General features: G+C 40.5%; 1 protein-coding gene across 4 annotated transcripts in view; it reads right to left on the bottom strand.

Moving 5' to 3' along the window:
* Window positions 1-25,636, bottom strand: part of IPO13 (importin 13) — a 60,461-nt gene that overhangs the window by 5,447 nt on the left and 29,378 nt on the right. For 2 of the 4 annotated variants that reach the window (XM_042463296.1, XM_042463297.1), the window contains exons 3-15: window positions 20,430-20,570; window positions 19,785-19,926; window positions 17,340-17,506; window positions 17,035-17,155; window positions 15,475-15,622; window positions 15,054-15,235; window positions 13,308-13,334; window positions 12,113-12,247; window positions 11,556-11,699; window positions 10,849-10,929; window positions 8,146-8,283; window positions 7,489-7,585; window positions 6,040-6,092 (exon numbers count right to left, since the gene is read on the bottom strand). In XM_042463296.1, the coding sequence (XP_042319230.1) occupies window positions 6,040-6,092; window positions 7,489-7,585; window positions 8,146-8,283; window positions 10,849-10,929; window positions 11,556-11,699; window positions 12,113-12,247; window positions 13,308-13,334; window positions 15,054-15,235; window positions 15,475-15,622; window positions 17,035-17,155; window positions 17,340-17,506; window positions 19,785-19,926; window positions 20,430-20,570 (1,576 nt within the window). Of the gene's footprint in view, window positions 1-555; window positions 671-6,039; window positions 6,093-7,488; window positions 7,586-8,145; window positions 8,284-10,848; window positions 10,930-11,555; window positions 11,700-12,112; window positions 12,248-13,307; window positions 13,335-15,053; window positions 15,236-15,474; window positions 15,623-17,034; window positions 17,156-17,339; window positions 17,507-19,784; window positions 19,927-20,429; window positions 20,571-25,636 lie in introns of all 4 variants that reach the window. The other 2 variants (XR_006103515.1, XR_006103516.1) reach the window with 2 other exon arrangements.

Genomic DNA, 25,636 nt, shown 5'->3' with positions numbered 1-25,636 from the left:
ACTCCCTACAGTATTTTAAAGTCATTTCTCCCCATTTACCTTATTAGAGGTTTTGTTTACTTGCCACACTTTAGTATTTTTTTACATATATACATTTTGTACATAAACACACCCTTATATGTGCAGAGAGAGAGAGAGAGAGAGAGAGAGAGAGAGAGAGAGAGAGAGAGAGTGTATAGTTGTCCCTCTGCAAAAACAGAAATCCGCCAATATTCAATCCCCATTGGCTTGAATGGCAGTGCCAGCTGTGGGCATGTGCTGCAGGCGCCCACCCCCATTTTATGTCGCTCCACTTGCCCCTTGCGTGTAATTGAGAGATATAAATTTGAAGTCCACACAAATGGAGAGACGACTGTGTGTGTGTGTGTGTGTGTGTGTGTATATACATAAAACATAATTATGTATACAAAAATGTATTTGTCAGAAGTATTGAGGTGTGTGCATATAAAACAAAACGTATTTAGTTGGGAAACAGTTATGAAGAGCACACATTAGATTTATGTACTGTACAGCTGAGAAAGAGAGAGCAAGGCCAAGTACAGTAGGGAGTATAACCTTTCAGTCCGAAGGCCTCATCTTGTGTTGGCTGGCATACTTTCCTCCCCTAAACTCAGAGATGAGAAAGCTGAACCTCTCTCCTTTGCCTATTGAGATCCAGGGATGCTTCAAGCTGGTGGGAGATGTGAAATTAAAGGAGTGTTAATGGAAACTCAATGTTACCAATCTATTTTCATTTTAAATTAATCTTGTCTTCCTACCCCCTTCAAATATTGTTTGTCTCAAAACAGCCATAGGGCAATATGCTAGTACTAACAAGGTGATTGGTTTAAGTGTTGGACTAGGACACTGGAAGACCAGGGTTCGATTTTCCACCCAGCCATACAAACCCACTGGGTGACATTGGGCAAGTCACTCTCTCTCAGCCTCAGAGGAAGACAAAAGGCAACACTCGATGAACATATTATGCCAAGAAAATACTGTGGTGGGGTCACCTAATGGTTGCCATATGGTTGAAGGTTTTGAGATTTTAAGTAATTAAGCTATATATATATATAAATTTCCTTACTTTCTGCTTCCCTCTTATTTAATTCTCCCCCCCTCTCAAGGACTAAAAACGTAACACACCAATGTCAGGAAGGCAAATTTTTTAAAACTGACAGTTCTAGGAGAATTTACAAATTAGGGCAACTTGGTTTTTCTATATTTCCACTAGTTGTGGGAAAACATCTTTGTGACATGCCCAATAACCTCCACATTCAAGTACTGTATTCTGATCTTTTTGTGAGGCTTATCTGAATATTTCAATGGCAATGTCTGCAGAAGCACATTTCATGATGCTGTGAGAAATCTTCCTGTTGAGCTCAGATTTTATTCTGAGAGTCTAGGGGAGAACATTTCCCTGCTATAGCAGACCTCTCTCCTAGCAGTGTTACCAGTCATCTTACTCAGCTGTTTGCTTACAAGAGGGGAAACCAGTTATGTTGCCGTGCTATTTAATATCTATACAAAGCCATTGGGGAAGGTCATGTTTGGGTGGGGTGCCACTTAGCTCTATTTATCCTGGTGGTAGGAGTCAGTTGGAGTTGTGCAGGTGCTGGACCAATGCCTAGATGCTGTAATGGCTTGGAAGAAGGCCAATAAACTAAAACTGAATCCTGACAAGATGGAGGCTCAGTGGGCTAGTGACTATCCAGTCCAGGAACTGGGTAAGCAGCCTGCCTTGGATGGGGCTGCACTCCCCATAAAAGGAGCAGATATGTAGCTTTGGAATACTTGTAGACTGATCTTTATCACTTGAGGCCCAGCTGGACCCCATGGCTTGTACCAGCTCTGACTGGTATCCTAGAAAAAGATTACATAGCCATAGTACTGTAGTAAACATCCTGGTTCACAAGTACAGCATAATATGGCAACTTCCTGATTTGTTTGTTGCTATTGTATGCCTTCAAATCATTTCCTTATGGTGACCCTAACACAAACCTATCATGGTGTTTTCTTGGCAAGATTTGTTCAGAGGAGGTTTGCCATTGCCTTTATACTACGCTAATATGTTCTACATGGGGATGCCCTTGAAGGTGATTCATAAGCTACAGATGCAGCAGTAAGATTGCTGACCATGGTACCATATAGAAAACATAACACCAGTCTTAAAGGAACTGCACTGGCTGCCAGTTCACTTCCAGTCTGAATTCAAAGTGCTAAATGACCTGGGACCTCAATATCGGAAGAAACAGTTCTCCCTATAGATGTCTACCTTTGTTCCAGCATTGGGGCAATATGATGGGGAAGCACAAAGGAGAGTGCAACCTTGGCAATCTTCTTATGGGATGTCCTCCAACATTGGCATCTTTTTGGCCTCAGGTCAAGACATGGGTTTTTATTATTTATTAAAGCCTAATTTACTTTTAAGCATGCACATGGTTTTAACTCTTTTAGCCTTTTAATGTTCTTTTAAGTTGTTTCAATTGTTTAAAGATGTTTTTATCTTATTTCTTAGTTGGAATTGTTTAAACTGTTTATTTGTTTTATCAGTTTACTACCCTGAGACCTCAGGATAATGGGGCAGGATAAAAATGTTTTTAAAAATAAAGAGTTAAACAAATGTTAACTTAAGTATTTTCCAAACTAAGGCTGACTGCAAGAGAGAAGAGCCCAGATTAAATTCCGTAAAACTCTCACCATATGCCTGCAGATGTTGGGGAGATTCAGCCAGTACCTTTTGTAATCTAGTGCAGTCTGCTTTGTACCATCTATAACTGAGAAACTTGCACCCTATCACAAAGAACATCCTTTATCACATTTTTTTCTTCTGTTGCTTAGGTCATCAGATGAGTCCCTGCTCAAAATGCCACAGATGGAAGAAAGTGCCACAGACCAAAGCATGCTGATCACATGGAGCAAGATTCTTTCAACAGTGGCACTTATCCATTGGAATTCCCCATAAGAAATCTGCTATGTCCTTACTACACTAAGGCCTGTTACAGACTGCCAAAATAAAGCTGCTTCGGGTCTCTTTGGAGATATGCTATTTAAATGATGCATGGGTCCTAAGAGTCCGGAGGTCGCGCCAAAGCCACACTCCATTCCTAAGCACTGGAGTGCAGCTTTGGTGCAGCTTCCGGATTCTTAGGATGCATACATCATTTAAACAGCATACCTCCAAAGAGACCCGAAGCAGCTTTATTTTGGCAGTCTGTAACAGGCCTAAGATTCATGGCCCAAATGTGTTCAGCAAAGCAGGATAAAGATTTTTAGCTGCTAATGTTTGATTACTTTTTCTTAAGTGTTCAAGTGTCCTTAACATTGTTTTTTAATTTATTTTCTTGTGTCTTGTTATTACAAGCTGCTCTGTGGATCTGCCAGTGATGTATGAACTGAATAGCTATCCATTAAAAAAAAGTTAATAAACAAAAGGGATAGTTGTTAGATGCAGAGCCACTGGCATATCAGTTCCTGCTTGCCATATAAAGTGACACCCACATTCAAACTGCACTACTTGAATAGTGCCAAAATTTTGGCTTTAAAGGTCACCAGGTCTTTAAAGCCAATACAAACACATGTTGAGAATTCTACACATATTTTTGATGATCTCTTGAAGGGTCCTCAGACCCCTTCCTGACAGCAACTTGGTATTCATTAGAACTATTTTGGAAAGAACCTATATAAGGAAGGTCCTGCTCTGCCATGATAGTTGCTTTAGATTCCAGAAAGCCACAAACAGAACTCAAAATAAGTTTCACAAACAATTTAAAACTGCAAAGTGTGTCTGCCAATAAGTGGACAGTGTACGCCTATGTAATCTGTTAGCAAGACACTGAGTGTGTTGTGAGGCAAGAGTCTTTGGGATACCAATGAGCATTTGCCTCTTTAGGAAGACATTTGGATTGTCCTTACTGTATGGGCCTTGCACTTCTTATACTGATCCACACCATAGGAGACTATCTGGAGGAAACTGTGCATACAGTCAAATTTTACTTGGTCAATAGTCAAAACCTACATATTTACTGGTAGACAGGAAGGCAGGAAAGGTGCTAGCACGGAATGAAATTTACAATTTCAGGAAGCAATGTCAAAAAGTGACAAAGCTGAAACTAATTTTTTCCCTAAGGACTCATCGCAATTTTGTGGACAGAAAGTCTCTGAATATATGACAATATCTTGTATATTTTCTTATTTAGCATCCATATGATTTGCAGTATCTTCTTTCCACTATCAACCATGCTGTGAGGGGTTTGAATGTGAACTACAAGAAGATGAAAATGGAACCTATGTTTATAGATGAAAACAGAAAGAGACAAAAAATGCCAATGGCCCCCAAATGGACAATACAGTGTCTCCAGATTCCTAGCTTTCATATCTTCTAAACAAGGGATGAAAGAACAGCTAAATTACCCAAACCCAAATAGTGTGCAATGCAAGCTTCTCATAAACTATTTATGACTGAAGGAACAACATGTATTCAGTCAAGGAGAAAAGAATGAGTAGGGTGGGAGGAAATAGATATACTATGCATACATGGAGGTATTAACAGCATTGTTCTGAATCTACTAATACACAAACCTCTAAGCTTCATTCTATGCATATTTAGCATAACCACTACTGGTCTTAGATTCAGTACCTATATTTTCCAAGAACAATAATCTTCTTCAACCCTTTTCATTCTGGCTTCTACAAGGCTCCTTTATTTGTGGAGGAGCACTGGGTGGATGGAGGTGACCAAAGGATAGGGACCCAAGTTGTTCCCATCTAAATGCAGGGAATTTGATATGTTATTATGTCTTCAACTAAAAGGTAGGGTAGGGGCAATCAAGAAGAGCTGTGTTGGCTTGTTACAGTCCTTATCTTCTTCTCATTGCCTCATTAGCTGGAAGCTTTCTTTCACTTACCATCAAGATATATTACACAGTTACAATAAGTAGCCAGAGTCCCTTAACCAAATGGCAAAACAAGAACATTGAAAAGAGTAATAATTATTTGATACTGTCAATACATTTCAAAATTTGCTGAAAGTTTATGTCAGTTCTACAGAAGAGAAGTGTGAATTGTATTAGTATTATTGCTTACCACATTTGCAAGCTGTATAAACCACCACAAGGGGGAGGTAAGTGCTCAGATACTTCCCAGTTCGTGGTGTAATAGAAAACTCATCAAGCAACAATAAGGCAAAGACAACAAGACAACATCTTGTTCTATTTAGGAGAGCTGGGTGGTACCAAAGATCCCACCCCTCTCAGCTCTATTATTTCCTAGCATTGTTGCTTATTTCTCATTCAAATATTTCTCATTCAAATCCATTATGGGTTCATCTTTCATTTACTCCAAAGATGCACACTTTTTAACCCCTGTGCAGTTTGTATTTCATCATCATTGTCCTGTCCTATGCATGATGTCACTGCACCATTAGAGACAAGGATGTGTAAATGATTCATAATCTGAAAGAAACCAGACCTAAAAACTTCAGCTTGAGTGATAAAGGATGGAGGATAGAAAGGTTTTGAGATCAAATAGATTGATAAACCAGGATTCACCTGTTACCTCTGCCTCAAGGTTACTCCCATATTATCAGATGCTCCTCCCAGACACTTAGATGTTGATCACCAAGTAACTGAACACACCCTTACCCAGCAAGCAAAGACTATGAAAGTATCTGCATTTGTTTTAGAGCTCAGAATCACTGTAGAGAAACACACATTTACATCAGGACTTGAATGTTACCTGCTATAGCTCTTGAACCACATTTGCCATTTTGCAGTGGTCCCCTCCTGTACCAGCTCACAGCCCATGACCCAAAAGAGAAACCCAACCTACAAGCCTTGTTGTATCACTAAAAACTGCCCCTTAGGGAGCAGAAAGGGCAAACTCACACCTATGAAAAAAGGAGAATGTTTTGTTTTCAACTTCCACAAAACAGATGGAGAAATTCGATATTCAACTAAAAGGAAAAACGTTGTCAACAGAAAGCTAAAAATAGGTTTAAATTGAATTAAAAAAGAGAAAGAGAGAGAACAGAAAGTGAATGAATAAGAAACTAAAACACACCTGTGCCAGGAGTTGCATAAATGAATCAACAATATCAGGATGATCCCTGGGCCCTAAAAATATAATAAAGATGTAACTGAAGAGAAAAATCATACAAACAGCAACTCAACATCATATAGTTATGTGATACAGAAATAATTTACAAGTGAAAACAGGAGTAAGGAAAGGGAAGGAGGGTGCTGGGGTGGGTTTAGGAGGGCAGGCACATGAGCAGCTTGAAGCAAGTCAAAGAAACAAAACATACAAAAATCATGGAACTTGGAAACCCAAGAACAGAAAGAAGTGCAAAGGAATAGGCCTGTTGCCCAGAGTCCCCTGCCAAGCACCAAAGATGGGAAGAGAGAGTTCATTATATTCTAGCGTGGAGAGAAGAAGCAGGTGCTAACCAGACACAAGCCTCATGTGAAAAGGCTAGCACATTTGCATTGGAGATGTATCATCATTAAATGATTGGTCCTAAAGGTGATTCCAGTCAAACAACAAATCCAGTAGTGAGGTGACATGGGCACAAAATGCTGAAATGCTACCATAGCTCCTAATGGGCAGCAACAACACAATGTTTTTATTTCACCCCCATCCAGATGCCTCTGGTTGAGAAGAACACAACTTTGTGGTATTTCGTGGTATTTTCTGTAGGTAAGGCTCTTGGTAACCATATTTTCTTTCCATAGTGATTTCATCAGACACTGTGAGAATCTTCTTCCTCTCTGTTGATCCTTAGCTATGACTGATATAGCCTGGCAGTGACAGGATATCACTCCAGTCAGTGGAAACAAAACTCTCTTAGCAATTCAGAATTCAAAGCAGCACCAGGAGAAGGGAGCAGAAATTTTACCACTCACTATAGCATATTGACTGGAACCGTACATATACGTCAAGCTTTTCCCCTCAGTTGAAGCCAACATGATGGCAGGATGGCAGTTCCACAGAGACAAAGGCAAGCTCAAATACTTGCTAGGAACTCAGCAGAGTTGTAAAAGGAATCTGATAAGGAGAAAGCAGGATGGGTGGTGGTGGAGTGCAAAGCTCACAGGAAAAATAATGTATATGGTATACAAGAAAAAAACTGGTAGAGACAGGTGATTTCACAGCAAGCACTAGGGCAGTGTGTGCGTGTGTGTGTGTGTGTGTGTGTGCAAGCTCTTTAATCTGAACCAAAATATGTATAACATCCTAGGGCTTCTTGCTCCCTACTCAAATCCAAACATTATGTGAATCAGATTACTCACTCCACCTGAGTAAGACCACCTCAGCAGGAGATTTTCATCAGTTAATACTCTGATGTGTACAAGAATAAAGGTTTTCACAACTCAACAGGCACTGCCACAATCAGAGAGCGGTGTCTGCCTACCTGCACACACTCTACAGGCCAATTCACAGAGTTGAGAATAGGAAAAGCCATTCCCAATATGGCAGCTCTACATAATTGAGGGAGCCCAGCACACATACCTTGCTGAAAGAGGGTTAGCGTAACTGATGTGACGATCAGAAAGAGTGCCTTGATGGGCGGGAAGTGGGCAGGCTCATGGGCAAAGATGTGAACCAGCTGAGGATACAAGAGAGAAAGGAAACTGAAGTTACAGTATGTCACATTACACCTCACATTCTTAGTGCCTATCCTCCACAATAAACCACTGGTGCTCAGGCTAGCTAGTTAACTCCATCAGCAAGACTCTTACTGTTAACTTGCCAAAGAAGATAGAAGCCAACTAGTTCTGGGAAACTGCAGTGTACTCAGTTCGTGTTTATATATACATATAGGCCACCTTTATTTAACCTGATGCACTCCCAGCTGCTCATATACTACCTGCTCATATACAGCCTGCTGTTGGATATCAATCGCCATCTTCCCAGGCCAGAGAAGTTAATGATCACGCTAACTGAAGGTGATGATTTTTTTAAAAAAATAAGTAACATTTAGAGAGCATCAGGATGGAGATGGCTGGCATAAACATATAAGGCTACATGTGTAAGGGCTGAAGGGGTAGAATAGATCATTTTATGAGCAAGGTACATATTGGAAGAGGTGGGCTGTGAATTGCTCAAAAGTTATCAGCCTCCACTTTTAAAATTAGCATTTGTCAAAAATCTTGGGCTTAGACTTACCTGCCGGGTGAGATCAATGGCAGATGCTTGAGGAATAGTGCTGTACATCTGGCCCAACATCTCACATAGTTGAGGCACCATAGGTGCAAAATCATCCAGGAGGGTCTTCACAGACTTCTCAAATATGGAGCAGACAGACTGTGGGGACAGGAGGATCTGTATCAAGGGAGGACTGGCTCATAATGTGCCCTCTGCTAAAGATCTATTTTGCCTAGATCCAAAGGGGTTCTTTTCAAATGATTAACTTTCCCAGTACCCAGACTAATTCATAATGTTCTTTGTTTTCATGAACAAAAATTGTGAAGTATCTGTAACACTTACAACCATAGGAATGAATGCTACTCCCCAAAAAAAGTGTAAACAGCTTACACTTGGTTTACCATGAAGCCCCTGATCCCAGCATCTTCATGTATCAACTGGTCTCTCTCAACAGCTTTTTGCATATAGTTCAGGCTGAGTGTCTATAGGGCACTCAGCTTGAACCTCTCATCCTCTGACTTTCTGTGGCCATGTCCTTATTCTCAAAGAATCATTCTTCATGACTACACAAAATCCATAATTTCATTCTGAATTTGCTAAATCCCTTCCAATCATGTTCTTTAGAAATGCAGGGAATTTCTTTCTACTTGTGGTAAAAATGGAGGAGTTATTTTATTAGGGAAATTATCATAGGAGAATGAATAACCACTGCATAATTTCCCATTCAAATGCAAAAGGCCTCTGGTTTATATTCTTACATCATATTAACACATGAAATCAGTATGTAAGTATGTCTCTCCGCTGTATCCTGAGTTTATCTAATGCAGTTGCCTCTGCCCTTCCAAGCAAAGAGGAAGTCTTCCCTGTTCTCATCTCCAACAGTTGTTCACTTTAGTAGAATTAGAACTCTCAGAACAGATATTTGACTGTATCAAAAACAAACTAACATCTTTAGAAGAGTAATAAATTGAACTGAATATGAATTGAAGATATAGCCCCACTTTCCAATACCAAAATTAGTTATTTCTTAATTCTGTCTGCATATAGTTCTGGATATCTCAAGGATAATAAGGACACTAATTCAATGCATAGACTTAATCATGACTAAAACATGAAAATGTTGCTTCAAGCATGGCATCCAACATGCGTTTTAGATTCCTAAGAATAACAGATTTTAAAAAATGTTTCTTCTACTAAGCCGAGAGATAATTTAAAAACAACAACAAACAATCAACATGTTGAAAATTCAGAGCAGAGTGGTGACTGTGAGAGTTCCAGTGGTAAGTGAAAGACAGGTGTTACAGCTTCCATTCTCCTACTCCTGAGCCCACTGTAAAACATCATTACCTCCGCCTCCTGCCCATCAACATTCCAGAGTTACATTCTTTCTCCTTCTGTAGTTCTGCACTATTTGCAGTAAACAATGAGTGTCTAAAACAGCCTGATGCTAAAAAGGGCTAACCCTAGAACCAATGATAAAGAGACTGTTCTCAACGCAAATTCTAAAGCTTGTTCTTCTGGGACAAAATATTTAAAACCCATATATATGCATCTGCACAACAATGTCCTTAGATCTTCTCAGTCAAATTCTCTCTTCTACTAGCAGCTTGAAGATATTTAAAACCTTGCCACTGATTAATCACTGGAATGATGCTAACTAATTAAAATATATAGAACTAGAATAAAAGTGGCTATTGTTTCTGCTAATTGGAAGCTGTCACGAGATTGCTCTTACGTAAAGTATTTGGAAAAGCTTTGCACAATTCTTTTATCAAACGTGTAAGCATTGCTTATAGGATAATAAAGAATTGAGTTCTAACTTGCTATTAAGCAAGTTTCTTTGAAAGGATCTTAAGAGTTATTTTGCCAACTTCTGAATCACAAATGACACACAATCAACACACTGTCACTGGTGGACAGGCAAAGAAAGCTTACCGGAGGCATCACTTTTCAGTGCTGTCTGATGGAATCAATACACAAATCTATCCTGAAAACACAAGGCTATCCTGAAAATGGGGAAACTGGCTGTGGACCATGGCAGTTTCCAGCTAGTTACATGTCTGGAACAGATCAAAAGCTAGAAAACACAGTAAAATGGCCTGGGGAGGGCAAAGTCCAGAAAAACACCAGTTTACCTACCCCAAATTAAACCAGTGGTGATAACAGGACATCAGAGCTCTCCGTGTCTTCACCATGCACAGACATCAAATTTTGTTGGGCATATACTTTTAAACAGATTGCCCTATTGCTGACAATTACCTTGAGGCCATGAATTAGACGAGCAACTCACAATTCATCTGGATGGGCAAAGTGCAGCCATAGGGCCACATAAAACTCCAAAGGTTGTTTCTGTGGGCCTTGGATCCTCTAGACTTCCTGGTTCTCCTCTAGGCTCCCTTTCTGTGAGCAAAACCAGGTGAACTGCCTTTCCTGGAAGCCCACAGGAATGACAATTCACCTTTTAAACAGATTGCAGCCCCCCCCTGAATTGTTTAACTTCAAGACTACTCCCATTTCAAAACTAGAATTGGATTTCTGGTCACATCTATGTTTTTAGTTCTTGGCCTTTTTGGCAGTTTGAGTGGCCTGGATAGGCTCCTGGTGCAGAAAACTGAACCCTGAAAATGCTGTAGTTGCCTACTCCTGTGCTACAGCTAGGTGGACAAGATGGGCTGCTAGGGATGCACATGTTGCTGAGGGTTTTAAACCTGTGAGAAACATTACCTCCACAACCTGGGCATCATTCAACCATTTGCTGAGGACTTTCTGGATGAGTTGGAAGACCTGCTGCAGCACCACCACCACCTGGAGGAAGAGAAGAGGCATAGGACATCATTCTGGAATAGTTCTGTCCCATTCCAGTTCTGGCTGGAGGAAAGAGTCATTCAGATCCAGACATTAGACCCTTCTCTGGAGAACAATTTCTCAATAAGCCAATGCAAAGGAACCCTACTCATCTCAATAAGGAATGTCCTGAGCTCTCTTCTGTTTGTTTCTTTGGGGTTTTTCAGGCTATGTGGCTGTGTTCTGGAAGAATTTATTCCTGATGTTTCACCTGCATCTGTGGCTGGCATCTTCAGAGGACCTCCAAAGATACCAGCCACAGATGCAGGAGAAATGTCAGGAATAAATTCTTCCAGAACATGGCCACATAGCCCAAAACCCCCACAAATAACTATGGATGTTGGCTGTGAAAGCCTTCTTCTCTTCTGACTGCTCAGTAGTCATGTAAAGTAGCTCATGATCTGGCATGGCTGATATGAAGTTTCATTCAGACATGTATATGTATGCAAATACAGTGGCATGATGTACACCACTAATTTGTCACAGCTCTTCCAAAGAGTTAAAAGAAAAAGCTTGTAGTTAGAAGGCAGGGAAGACAACTTCTCCTTTGACTGTGAATCTGTGCACAAGTACACAGTAACACTCACCGGATTGGGACCCTGTGGCACCGGCAGCTTCTTGACCTCTGTGCTTTCATGATCATCATCATGGTGACTGATATCCAATGTGGTGAAGAGATTGGAGAGAAGGCCCAGGATGTGGATGATGGCCAGCTTGTTGGAGGGATTTGGCTGCAAGGCAAAGTATAACTGTACTGGTAGACCCAGGTTATGGGCCACTAACATCAGATATTTCAGGTTGGCAATAAGAATGAAGAAGAAAACTATCAAGTATTATTGATTTTTCAACTCTGACAAGTTTATATCCCCATCAGATATTTCACTTACTCAGTTCTTGGACCTGGAGACCGAGTAAGGGTAGGGAGAAGACTAGAAATTCAAAGACAAGGGGGAAGCAGACAACGAAGGGAAAAAATGTTGGGCCTGGAAAGCCACTTGGTATTGTTAGGTATAGATCATGTAAGGGGAACAGTCAACAGATGGGCAAGGAACCACACTAGTTAGCAGATGTTGCTTATAGCAAAGAACAAGCAGGCCTTGTTTTTCCTTAAGGAAACAAGAGTCTGCCAAGTGATAGTGCTCACCGTTTCATCAGCCAGTTTCTCCAGCTGCTGGATGTAAGGAGTAATGAGTGAATGCAGGTTCTTCAAGATCTCCTCCACTTGGAGTGCAGACAGCAAGAAACCCAGAGCCTGCATCAACCACATGCATTGACTTGTCTGGAGGAAAGAACAAGATGGTTAATGTTTTCACTTTCACTTCTATCTATTCTATTCAATCAATTATGGTGAATCAAAATATAGGTAAATCCTACTGATTCAGTTGCTCTCATCTAGTTGGGATTAACAACAGGATTCAAGGCTGCATTTTATTTTAGCTGTAAATCACCCTAACTTCATCCCATTATTCAACCACAGAGTCTATGTTTGATCTAAGCCTTGTGGAGGCTCAGCTCAGAAACTAGTTTTTATAGGAAGGACCCAGGAACAGAGTGGCCAATGTCAAGAATCTTGAGATACATGTATTTACAGGCAAGGCTCATGCTGTTTGAAGTCAAAGAAAGTGGTGGGAGGGGAAAGGAATCAGAATTCTATCTTTGGTAACTGGACATCAATTTCTCTACTCTTTTTGTTAATGCTCTTATTGGCTATACTGTTAAATGTCACTAAAATAATATAGTTTGCTCTCCCCATACGCGGGGGATCCATTCCAGGCCCCCGGTATATGGAGAAAACAGCATATGCTCAAGCCCCATAGGAAATAATGGGGCATGTGCTTGTGGCGGTGCGCAGGGCACACAATGTGAGTATGTGCCCCATTATTTCTGCCTGAGCTTGCCTTCTGCATGAGCTCAAAGCTGCAGAAGGCAAGCCCACCTATAAGGAGGGCCAACTGTAGCTTGATAGGTAATAGAGTCTTCTATATTCCTTAGTTTTCTGTAAAGGTAAAAGTAAAGGTAGTCCCTTGACATTGATGTCTAGTTGTAACTGACTGTAGGGGGTGGTGCTCATCTCCAATGACAACTCCAGCATAACTGCACCGAACGCCGTTACCTTCCCACCAAAGTGGTACCTATTTATCTACTTGCATTTACATGCTTTCAAACTACTAGGGTGGCAGAAGCTGGGACTAGTGATAGAAGCTCACACCATCATGCAGCACTTGGGCCTCAAGCTGCCAACCTTCCAATCTTCTGATAATCAGAATTGGCATCTTAACCATTAAGCCACTGTATCCCTTTTTAATCTTCTGTACCAAAGAAGAAAATGAGCATCTTACCTTGTGAATCTGCTTCATTAGCACATCCTACAGAAGGAAAGATAAGAAAAAGTGTATTTTCTCATTATAGTAGAGGTTACTTAGAGTATCAGCTGACAACTACGAGATACAATCACAGGCCTCAAATACAAGGGTGGAGGAGGTATTACAGGGAAGTACACTTGCAAGAGAAGAATTGGATCTTCCTGGGATGATGTGCAATGAAGAAGGGGAATCAGAGGTGTTTATCAGACAAGCTCTTAAAGAGGTACTATTCCAGTGTGACTCCTCTAGCTGCCTCCTGTTGCATGCTGGGATTGGCAGTTTTAAGGAGGGGTATTTAGAATTCTCAGGCAGAGAAGTTCAGCTCCTTAAAACTGCCAATCCCAGCATGCAACAGGAGGCTGCTAGAGGAGTCACACTGGAATAGTACCTCTTTAAGAGCATAGTGTGATAAACATCAGAGGTTCATCATAGGAAACTCATTATGTTTAGTTCACTCTTGAGTTCCATCATGCCAGCAAGGGTCAACAGCTCTAGTCCCTTACATATGTTGCAAATACAGCTTTCCATTTTTCAGCAGGAAGTGTGATTCTATAGTTTGTATTCAGGCAAGCAGAGGACTAAGCCCCATCATGATTAAATTATTTCCACCGGAATACCTTAAAACCCACTACCACCAAGACAGGTGAGCAGCGATCTTGAAAATGATAAATTCAAACTATCTTTACAGATTATTGTCTTAATTTTTTTTCACACTGACAAAGTGCAATAATAATAATAATAATAATAATAATAATAATAATAATAGGATTTATTTATATGCCGCCCAATCACTGGGAATCTGGGCGGCTTACAACAGAGGGGATAATAGACGGTTCCCTGCCCTCAGGCTTACAATTTAAAAGACACAACACAAAAGAAGAAGGGAATGGTGTGTGGGGGGGAGGGGATCAGGTCCAGCAGTTCTTCTCTCCCTCTGAGGCCTGGACCAAGGCAGATGGACTGGAGGGAGGGCTCTTCTTCTTCAGGCTAGCCCTGATGGAGCTGGGCCAGCCTATTCTCTCCCTCACAGGCCAAAGGATGACAGTTATGGAGGGAGGGCGCTCTATCTTCAGGCTAGCCTTGATGGAGCTGGGTCAGCCTATTCTCTTCCTCACAGGCTGAAGGATGACAGTTATGTTGACTCTTTCAAATCATTCATATACAAGGCTACCCTCCTTGTTAATTCTGTTTCTACTGCTGTAGAATGCTCCCTCCTGCACATACAGGTCAAAACTAGAATCGGCCACTTAAGACTCCCAGCTTTCCACAAGTATCTGTGATCTTAGTTTTGGGATGGAAAACTTTTTCCAACCTCAAAGGCTGCATTCTCTCAGAAGATGGCCACATATAATGGTGGACGTAGCCAAATCTCTCTCTCTCTCAAAACACAACAGTGCGCACACCATACATGGATAGTCCTCCCATTAATCCACTTACCTTCCTACCACACATATCACAAAGAACATACACCACATGAACATATTCAAATACAAACCACAGAGCATTCATACTCTCAATCAAGTACATGCCAAGAGCACCCACTTCTCTCTATCTTTTCTTTTGTTACTGTCAGTTCTCTAGTAAATAAGGAAGCAGAAGGTAGAAAAGCTGGAGTAGGGCACAACTAGATTACAGTATGTGTAACAGAGGTCTGGGCTGCATCCAGAAAACATGCTTATGATCCCCTACAGACTACTTCCCACTGATTTTTATTTTAGTTACCTGAGAGACGGCAACAATGTTGGCAGCATAAGGAGGCAAGTCATATTTGCATTCACGGCAGATCTTCTTGAGGGTGGAGACACTAGAGATAGATAACTCTGGATTGCCCAGAGCCTGCAACACCAGGGGCAGGACATTATTGATCATGACAGGATGGTCAGCCAGCCACTCTGAGAGGGCCCCTAAGCAGAAACAGATGACACAGTCAGAGCTACTCTGTATCTTTCCCCAAACATTATCAGTGTAATACAGCCAATGTATACACCCAAACACCCATACTAGTGTACACATACTGGGCATTAGAACCCAGCAGCTATTTCAAAACCAGAGCCCACCACTAGTAGTGCAAAAGCTAAACAGCCTTGGGGTCTCTGAGAGTCTGTCTCTTCAAGACATCCTTCTTTCATGCCAGCTTCCTCACCAATAGTGAACATGACTGTATCGGCAAGCTGCACATTGCTGATGCTGATGTGAGGGATGAGCCCGATAAGGCCAGGCACCACATCTGAGTAGTTGACATCTATGGTCTCTGCGATGGATTGGAACCCATAAAGCAAAGCTTCCGTGTGCTGTCAGAGAGAAGCATTTGTCAATTGAATCCATAGCCTCTCTAATGCTCCGCTTCCAATCCCCACCTGGATATGGGCAATGTAGCACCAACAAATAAATTAATAAATACTGATGCAGAAATCTAGGCATCATATTTCAAATTCTCTGTACAATTAAGGCAGACACAGAATGAGGTATACTGAGACAACTCCCACCCTAGATTCCATTTTAGCAAAAGATATGCAAGGAAAATTCCCATAGAAAAGGGGCCTTGCGAGACTATAGGGACATGAAATGGATGAAAGAGGAGTTAGAACACATCTTGGGGACATAAAATGGATGAAAGAGGAGTTAGAACACATTTTTACTAATGCTTCTCTTACTGGGGGCCATTTTACCAGGGTATGCATTGCCAAAGTTATAGCATATTCATTATGCAGGAATGCTGGCATCCTTTCTACTGTGTTAAGCTTCCAAGTGCCTGGACTGTAAATGATGACTCAGGCTGGGTTCTTGTTTGGTTGTCACAGTGATGAATGAGGAGCCCCAACGGTCAGTGTTGTTTGACACCTATCAGTGTTTGCCATGCCAGCTGTGTGTTGATGACACACCAAGGTGAGTAGATACATGCTGATTAGTAGCCATACAGAGACCCTTGGCCCAACATTGCTGCTGGCATGAAACAACAGAAGCACTAAGCATCCTTCTCCAGGCTAAAAGGAAATATGTTTCTGATACCAGTAGAACTTGACTTATTAGACCGCCTAATTTTACCAGTGAAAGAAATTCAAATCTTAAGCATATAAAGCCTTGCAATTAATAACAAACCCTATGACTTAGAAATGAGTTTCAATGCAGGGGGAATTATCTAAACATCTTCTGCCTGGACTGAAGACAGTCAGATGTTGGCATCACTTCGCTGAAGCTGCATTTGTGAATTCTGCAACTTTGTCAGAGATTCTTGCATAATTTGACAATTAGAACTGTACCAAAATGCCTTTAAAAACATTTAAGTGTCAAACTTGTGGCCCTTGTGGTCTCTTCCAGCTCTACGATTTTAACTTTAGATCAAGAACTAGCAAGTGGCAAGCTGGGACTTCAATAAATGTTCTCAGTGCCTGTTATAAAACAGCAACCCGTCTGCAACTATAAAGATATGACATGTTTTATTTCATGTCCAAATAACATTTAAAACTTTTCAGAAAGTGTTAAATCAAATTACTCTGGTCCACACAGTGCTTTGAAACTTAACAGATTTTAACCACTTTTCCCTGCAACTTAATTCCACCTTTCCTACAACAGACCCTCCACACTCTTGGTCACCATTAATGCTGTGCTTCTACCAAAATCTGCAGCATGTTCTGTCTGTCTACTTTCTTATAAGGGCAGTTAAGGGCCAGATCTCTATTTGAAAGAAGGGCTTCCCACTCACCTGCCAGGAGGATGGCTGCTCTGTGTTGGTCAGAAGGCGACCCAGTTTGTCATATAAGCTGCTCAGCAGCTCTGCTCCCAGCATTTCATACACATACATCAAGGTGTCTGAGATATCCACTCTAAGGGGACAAAAAAGAAAGGCATCACAAAGCACTCTCCCTTGCAGGGTGGAGCTAGATAGAAATTGCTGATACAATATCTAACGAATTCAATATATGCTCAAATCTTACTCCCATTGACAGAACAACTTCCCTTTTATTCCTGTGGATAATGTTAAGGACAGTGTCAGGCAAAAAGTCATACCGGTATATCCGGAACTGCTCCTTTTCATCAGAGGACCAGCAACTATACTCTTCATCAGAAGGAAACTGAGCCTTATGTAGGAGTACATCCACCAGCTGGAAATAGACAGGACGATATACCTGCTGATACATGGCCTGCTTTTCTGGATCAAAAGAGAGGATGTCATCCTGTAAAAAAAAAAAAGTTTAATTCTGCAAGTGTAACCTGGAAATGTTAATGTAAGGTTCCACTTCTCCAGCTGATGCAACACAAGCAATCTTCTGGCATTTCAGTGTGATCAGAAGAAATAACCAGGGAAACTCAGAAATTACATTCTTTAATCAAGCTACTTTGCTCAAATCTTCTAGTTTGTCTAAAATCACCCTGACTAGTTTACAATGCCCCTGTCTTAGTAATATACCACTTCAAATTATTGTCCCCCTCCTAGGCAAGAACAGAAGTTGCCACAGGCCTACAAAGCAGCTGAACAAATGTACCAGTTCCTGCTTTCAGCAACCACTGGTTGCCACCTAAACAGACACTTCTAGCCATGGGAGGAATTAATCAGTTCCCAGAGTGTAGTATGTCTGCTCCATGAAGAATACTGGGCACTTCAATGCTGCTTTATGGTGTGATTTGGAAAACACTACATTGCAGGCTGGGCTGAGACTGAAATAGCAATGGAGATCTGTAGAGAACTCTGGGTCACTGAGTTCATATACAGCAAAGCAAAGAGGAAAATAGGACCTTCTCAAAAACGAACAACCAATAAACTGAAAGTATTAGAAAATAATAATTAAAACTGATGCCTGTCTATTTGATTCTGGATTACTGGGATTAATCCCACAGCTTCTCTGGTGCTCCTTTATACCTATAGTAGATAGGCATAAATGATTTAATTTTCACTAGACTCACTTCTACTAAGCATGGCTTATGGAACCTTTAGTCTCCAGATATTTGAACTACAACTCTTTGTCCCTTACTATTGGGTATGCTGTGTGGGGATGATGGGAGCGGTAGGCCAAATCATCTCTAGATCATGAAGGATATTTACACAAACAACAGCAAAAGATTTCACAAAGCATTCTCTTGGCAGTTAAACCCATGCTGCCCAGCACAATGTTCAGCTGAAAGACTGGGAACCCAGGTCCCCAATGAGAATTGCAAAGCTGTGCTGTTTGCTTTTGCAAGGTAAACCCTGCCTACACAAGATGTTGCTTCAATTCCACTTTCTTCATTAGTAATTATGTGCCTATGGACTTGAGTACTGCACCAGTCACTTGCTGAGACAATGCATGACCTCATCCCATTTCAAGCTGGCACTCAGAGAAAGGGAGTTCAGCAGCTAGCCTTGCTCTTGGGCAGTACAGGAGTGTGTCACACTAATTTGACATGCTAATGAAGCTTCCAGGCACCAAACGAGGTGAAGGTGGGGAGTGCAAGTTGGACCAGGCTGCACTGCTTCTAGGATTGCATCTCAGTCTAGAAGCAATCATACACCGCTACAGAAACATACAGATCAGCACTGGTACTTGGAATAAAACGAGTAGCAGCACTGACTGTCAGGAAAACAAGCAAAGTTACCTAGAAGATTCTCCCTGACAAAGCCATTGCAGAAGATGAGGTAATCCAGTAACTCTTAGGGTCACATAAGGTGTCCTGTCTTTGCTCTGAACACTGAATATCCTATCATTTGTTCTGAATTTTGATTCCATCAGAACTGTTAGCAAAGGTAGTTTCTAGCAGAAGGGAAAAGCCTGACTCTAGAGAAAAAAATGGCAAATATCTCAGGAATAATCAGTTTGGACCTTGTAACTTATGAAGTGCTCAGTCTCATTCTTCAAGAAGCTAGAACTTCAACTGCAAACCAAAAATCTTGGCCAGCTTAGATAGGCAATGCCCCCAGATGTATCTGGACATCTTCTCTGTTGCCTGGAACATAATCAGGTTGATATACAGTTCTAGTATCCTGTCCACATAGTGAAAAAAGAGGAAAGACTCCAGTGAGCAGTATGATAATAGTAAGGTCTTGTAACATAGTCTGGCTTTCTAGCTATACTAGAACAAAAGAACTTCTACTCTACCAAGCACAGAGTTACAACCAAGAATTTTCAATGGAGACCCTTACACAGTGCCTCATAACATTCCATTATACTCAGTCCAAAACTCAAATCAATACAAATTAAATTATATGGATTTGCACATATAAAACAGCTGTTGTAAGGCTGCATGGCAACATACAATGAACAATGTGTCATGTCTTTTTAGATTGTAAGCCTGAGGGCAGGGAACCGTCTAACTAAAAAGATTGCATGTACAGCGCTGTGTAAATTTACAGCGCTTCATAAATAAAGGTTAATAATAATAATAATAACAACAACAACAACAACAACAACAATAATAATAATAATATCAAGCCTGAAAGATGCCACCAACAGAGGCATCTTCAGAAAGATAAACACTAACCTGCAATGTGTACCAGAATGTAAGTGTAAGGGAGCTTGTAGTCTCATTGACAGGATAGTGTCCTGGGATTCCAGTGCAGAACATTATCATATTGACTAGAGCAAGGAAGCTCTGCCAGTGGTCCACTTGATCCAGGAGAGCTCTGTGAAAGGCAGAACGTATGCATCATCAGGTATATCTATAATGGCAGTTCATGGGAACAGCAAGCACACCAAGATCAGATCTATACAAGGTATGTCTATACTACAGGCCGTTGGACTGGATTGGTCCCTGAGGTCTCTTCCAACTCTAGGATTCTATGACCTTATGACCAAGAGCAAAGCCTAAATGACCTCTCAGATTATGAAACAAATGACACATCAAGTTGACCAGCTAGAGCTGATTTAAGATCTCCAGTAGCTTCTACTGTACAAGCTCTATGCAATCTCACCACAACCATGCAGAGGGAGTCCAGACCATTATGTGGATATTTGGGCTGTTTTCAAATGGGATTTGGTAAACCTGTAGGTTGCTTAGCTGCAAGTGAACCTAGTAGGGCAGAGGAAAGGACCCAAACGTGTCCCATAATGACCAATGTAGAGCCCTCAAGAATATATTCTGTTTTGTAGCATCACTGCTACCCAATTCCATCACCATGCTCCTTACCGGGAATGATTCTCTCCTAGGGCCACAGCAATACGACAGATCCCATGAGATGTCTCCATATCTCTGCTCTGGACTGCTTGACGTAATTGTTCCTGTAGTCCCAGCACAGGGGGGATGAGCTTCAGAAGAGTATTCACATACCTGCCAAGGAAGAGATAAGATGGGAACGGATAGCTCTATGAAACCCCATGAAACCCTATCTTCTTTATCAAAGTAAAACAATCCCTGCTAGATCAAACCAAAGATTCATCTAGAAGTGCATTCTGTTTCCACAGTGCTTCCACAGGAAGCTCGGGAGTAGAAAGAGACAATCACAGTCCTGCCATTTGTTTTCCAGCATTTGTTATTCAGAGGTAAATGAGTCTCATTTCAGGAGGAGGTGGGATAAGTCAAATAAATAAATAAATAAATACCACCCCTGAACCCCAGAGTTCCGTTTAACTATCATGGCTAATAAGCATTAGTAGACCTCTCCTCATGAACTAATTTTATCCCTTCATATCACCTAAGCCAGGAGCAATCCAGATATCTTATGACAGTGAATTCAACAGGTTATTTGTGAAATGCATAAATAGCAGCTTTCTTTTTGTCTCACCTGAATCAACTTGCTTACTTGCTAATTAGCTTACTTGCTATTCACCGCTATGATCTTTGGAATAGCGGTATATAAATAAAACATATTATTATTATTATTATTATTATTATTATTATTATTATTATTATTATTACTGCCAGTCAGTAGAAGGGGTCACCTGGCATTTCCTACTCAAACACTTTCTCACATCATTCTTGTTTTTATAATGATTCTTCTCAGCACAGAGGAGTCTGCTAACTTACATTAAATGCTCTGCTCTTTAATAGCAAATATTTAAAAAAAAGACGCTCACTGACAAATCCTGCTAGAACAATGTATAGTACCAACATGTTCATGACAAAGTCATGCATTACCCTAAAGAATAATCAATCTATTGCAACATGAGCATTTACAGTCTAGAGCAGGGGTAGGCAATCTGCGGCCCGCGGCCAGATGCAGCCCGGTGAAGCCTTGGGACCGGCCCCAGCCCGGTCCTGCCGCTGATTGCCGCCGGGACCTTTGGGGGCAATTGTCTATAGAAGCCTCAGAAACATGCATTTATATTAACATTTTTTAAAAAATCAGCAAATTTTTTTGCGTGTCCTCCATTTTTTAAAAAAAAGTGTCTTCCATTTGAAAATTTTGTCCTACATTTGTCCTGGTTTATTTATATATTTAATTTTTTTTAAAAAAACTATTTAATTATTTATTTTTGGGCTTTGCCCCCTCAGTTGTCTGAGGGACAGCATCCCGGCCCCCGGCTCAAAAAGGTTGCCTACCCCTGGTCTAGAGTCTACATCAGGTATATAGACTCTATATATACCAGAGAAATAGTAGATTTGTATAAACAGTTGGGGGAAGACCATTTCCAATAAGGCTAAACATAAAATACAAAATAAAAAGAAGCGTGATTAATACATCTTAGATCCAATGATGCCTAATAACTTAGAATTATAGAGTTGGAAAGGCCTCATGGGCCATCAAGTGCAATTACAAGTTCAATGCAGGATTCCCCAGCTAGAGTGTCCCCAACAGATAGCTGCCCAGATTCTAAGACAACTAGACAACTGGTTCAACTGCCAAACCACTTTACTGCCAAAAAGTTCCCTTTAATGTTCAATTTAAGACTACTGCATATAGAAAAACAGATAACCCATGTATGTTTCTTCTTTTCCCAGATAAATGCCAGGACCAGCTCATACCAAGTGCTGTATCCAGCTGCAGGCTTTTATTCAGAAAGAATAAATCTGCAGTATCTTCTAAGTAACTTCACCTATGGAAAAGTTTTGGTTATAAGACAGCCAACTTAATTTAAAAGGTAGCGTATTTATATTGATGATGGATGATGTTGATGAAAATGATGATATTTTTTATAAATATATAGATCCAAACAAAGGCATAAAGTAAGTTCAATTTTTATTTTCCTTTCCTTTCAAACTGAATGATGGGCTCTTCAATTTCTGCTAGTCAGATAGCCAATCCAAAGTCAGCCCTCTATTATGGTACCAATAAAAAAATGCCTGCCTCTGTCAGGCAACATCCAATTACATCTCTGAAATTTTAATACCTCATTTCTGTTCTCTGTTGATAACTTCTATAATCTTATCATGCATCCCGCTTGCTACTATCCTTCTAAATCTTATCTTGGTTTTTTGTAACTTGCCAGTGCCTTACCTTCTTTTTGATTCAAATAACCCACTATTTCTCATTATTGCAAAGGTACAAATTATTCTTCAAAATATCAGCTAACTTTGTTAATTTCTAGTCTAACCCAATATTGGTATTTGTTTTCAAGCACACAATACTGTATTGCATTCTATAAAAATATATATGTAAATGTGTTTCTAGAACACCTACCTGAATCTAAAAAGAATGCGTGACAGGATGGAACCTCACAGTTCAGTAACAATTTTCTGAATCCTTCTAAACTCAGCTTCCAGCCTGAATTTAGCATGGAAATAACAATGATTGACCTAATGCCAAGAGATGGATCAGAGGAATGCAATCCTCTTAATTCTCCTGGACCTCTTATGATATTTAATACCATTGGCAACTATATCATCCTAGACACTCTGCATAGGACACTGAGTCACAGTGCTCCAGCAGTTCCTTTCCTACAGTCTAAAAAGGTGATAGAGACAACTGCTTGACCCTATGGCAGTTATGCCATGGTATTCTGTTGAGCTCTGCTATAGCTCCCATGCTATTTAACATCTACATGAAGTTATTGAGATTATTTGTGGATTTGAGGTCCAGTGCTGACACCCAACACACTCATTTTCATCAAATTCAAATGATGCTGTAGAAGTGCCTTGAATTTATAATGGCCTAGATGAGGGCCAGTAAACCAAAGCTCAGTCATACCAAAACAGATGCAGTTGGTAGGTGGTTCATCTTGTTTAGAAGATGATGCATTACCTTTTCTGGGCAGCTATTTGAAGCAACTAGTCAGGATTACTTGGGCTGAATCTGCACCACAGAAATAATCCAGTATGACACTGCTTTAAATTCCATGGCCCAATATTATGGAATTCTAGGAAGTATAGTTTTGAGAGACTTTAGCCTTCTCTGTCAGAGTGTTCTGGTGCCACATCAAACTACAATCTCCAGAATCCCATAGCAGTGAGCCATGGCAATTAAAGTGATGTCAAACTGAATTATTTCTGTAGTGTGGATGCAACCAATGAGACTCCTTTTTACGAAGTCTTTTTATATCCATCTATTCCTTTTCTTTCTCAACCTCCATCTAGCACTGGGAGGATGGTGAAATGGAGCTAGAGAAACACATATCTTCAGTGTCAAGTTGCAGCAGCATGTCTGCGGTAAACAACACTATATCGCTTGAACTAGGAAAGAATGGGAATCTGCTCTAGCCATCCCTACTGTAGCTGTTTGTGCCTACTTACAACAGATAAGATAAACAGCATCTGCTTTCAGGGTTCTTTATTCAGCTTGTGTGAACAGCCAAACAGAAATGTTAAAAAGCATAAATCTGTAAATTTGGTCATCAAAAAGTGGGGGATGGTGAAAGAAAAGAAATCATTCCTGGATGCATTTTGGATTTCAATCTTTTTGTTGTGGTTTTAATTAACACAAAATAAAATATATTCTGATTCTTCTTGATTTCTTGATGAATTTTTCTACAAGCATTCAAATGGTATGTAGAAAGTTCAAAATGTTTTTGCTTACTTACGCAAAGGCTTACCTGATCTGATTGTTTCATTCCACAAGTGCATACTGTTAATTTTGAATAGAAGTACTCTGAAACATGTTAGTCTGTTCTTTTATGGTGTAGGAACCTATTCTTATTCTTTCAGTTTTAAATCTATCTCTAGTACCAAATGTTTGTTTAAAGAAATAATACCTAGGAACACATCTGCTTCATTAACTGAGGTACACCTGTTGTATAACATGTGCAGGAGGCATGTATTCATATATGCACAAGCTCACACCTTGCTAGTCCTTTCTCAATCTCTTAAAGAAAAAAGCATGAAGTGCTTACAAAATTGACTCTTCCATGTGGACAACTGATACCTTATACAGTAGGCCCTCCTTATACACAGATTTTTATACATGGATTCAAGCATCCACAGCTTGAAAATATTCAAAAAAGTATAAATTTCAAGTATCAAACCTTGATTTTTCCATTTTATATAAGGGATACCATTTTACTATGCCATTGTATTTAATGGGACTTGAGCATACACAGATTTTGTTATTCACGGGGGTTTCTGGAACCAAACCCCAGCGGATAACAAAGGTCCACTGTACATAATATGTTATGCACATAGAGGATAGTGGCACATCTGCTTACTCCTTCAACACAGGAATCAGAGCTTTGCCTTGTGTAAGGATCTGCCCTGCCCACAACAGTCAGAGCCAGGAACTAGATTGTTAGGTTAGTCTTTCTCTATTCCTTCACCCACTGGTCTACCCAAATAACATTTTTATTAGTCTAATAAGTATTAGACTGTTCAACATTGCCAATTCCAAAACCCGTGCTCTATAATCTCTCTGACTGAGTCTTCCATGATGAAAAAACAGTTCAGGATGACTACACAATGCAACATGGAGTCCACAGTGCCACGAATGAAAGGGAAACAAAATTTTGAGCGACCACCACCGTAGCAACAGCTACATACAAGAATCCTGCCGCATTTTAGAAGATTAAACATACTGGGGTCTGAGGTTTCATAATAAGAAGTCAACCTCACTTGATTCACAGATGCACAAAACTGTTTTTGCTTTCCTGGTATTTATTAGCTATATTATCCAAAAACAGAACAGGTTGGCAGGAAGTAAAAAGGTTCTACTCAAACTTCAGGAAAAAAATGTGGATAGGATTTCCTTGGACTTCTCACAGTCCACAGTCTTTCTTTTTTCTTTCTTTCGTGTCGTTCTATCACCTCTTGCCATTTTACAAAGACCACATTCTCATCCACTGTGAGGGTAACATCTTCTGAAATGGAATAAGAAACCAAGAATATATGCCATTCACATAATTTATTTCAGGTGAAGAATTGGGGTGGGGGTCGGGTGGGGGTGATCAAGATCCCTGAATATCCATTTCCTCAAATCAGAAATACAAATGCTCACGCAGTGCTATCCTAAGGGCACCCAGATAGCTACTCCC

This window comes from Sceloporus undulatus, chromosome 4 (genome assembly GCF_019175285.1).
Source record: "Sceloporus undulatus isolate JIND9_A2432 ecotype Alabama chromosome 4, SceUnd_v1.1, whole genome shotgun sequence".
NCBI classification, from domain to species: domain Eukaryota; kingdom Metazoa; phylum Chordata; class Lepidosauria; order Squamata; family Phrynosomatidae; genus Sceloporus; species Sceloporus undulatus.
This window is presented reverse-complemented; position numbering and strand designations above follow the sequence as displayed.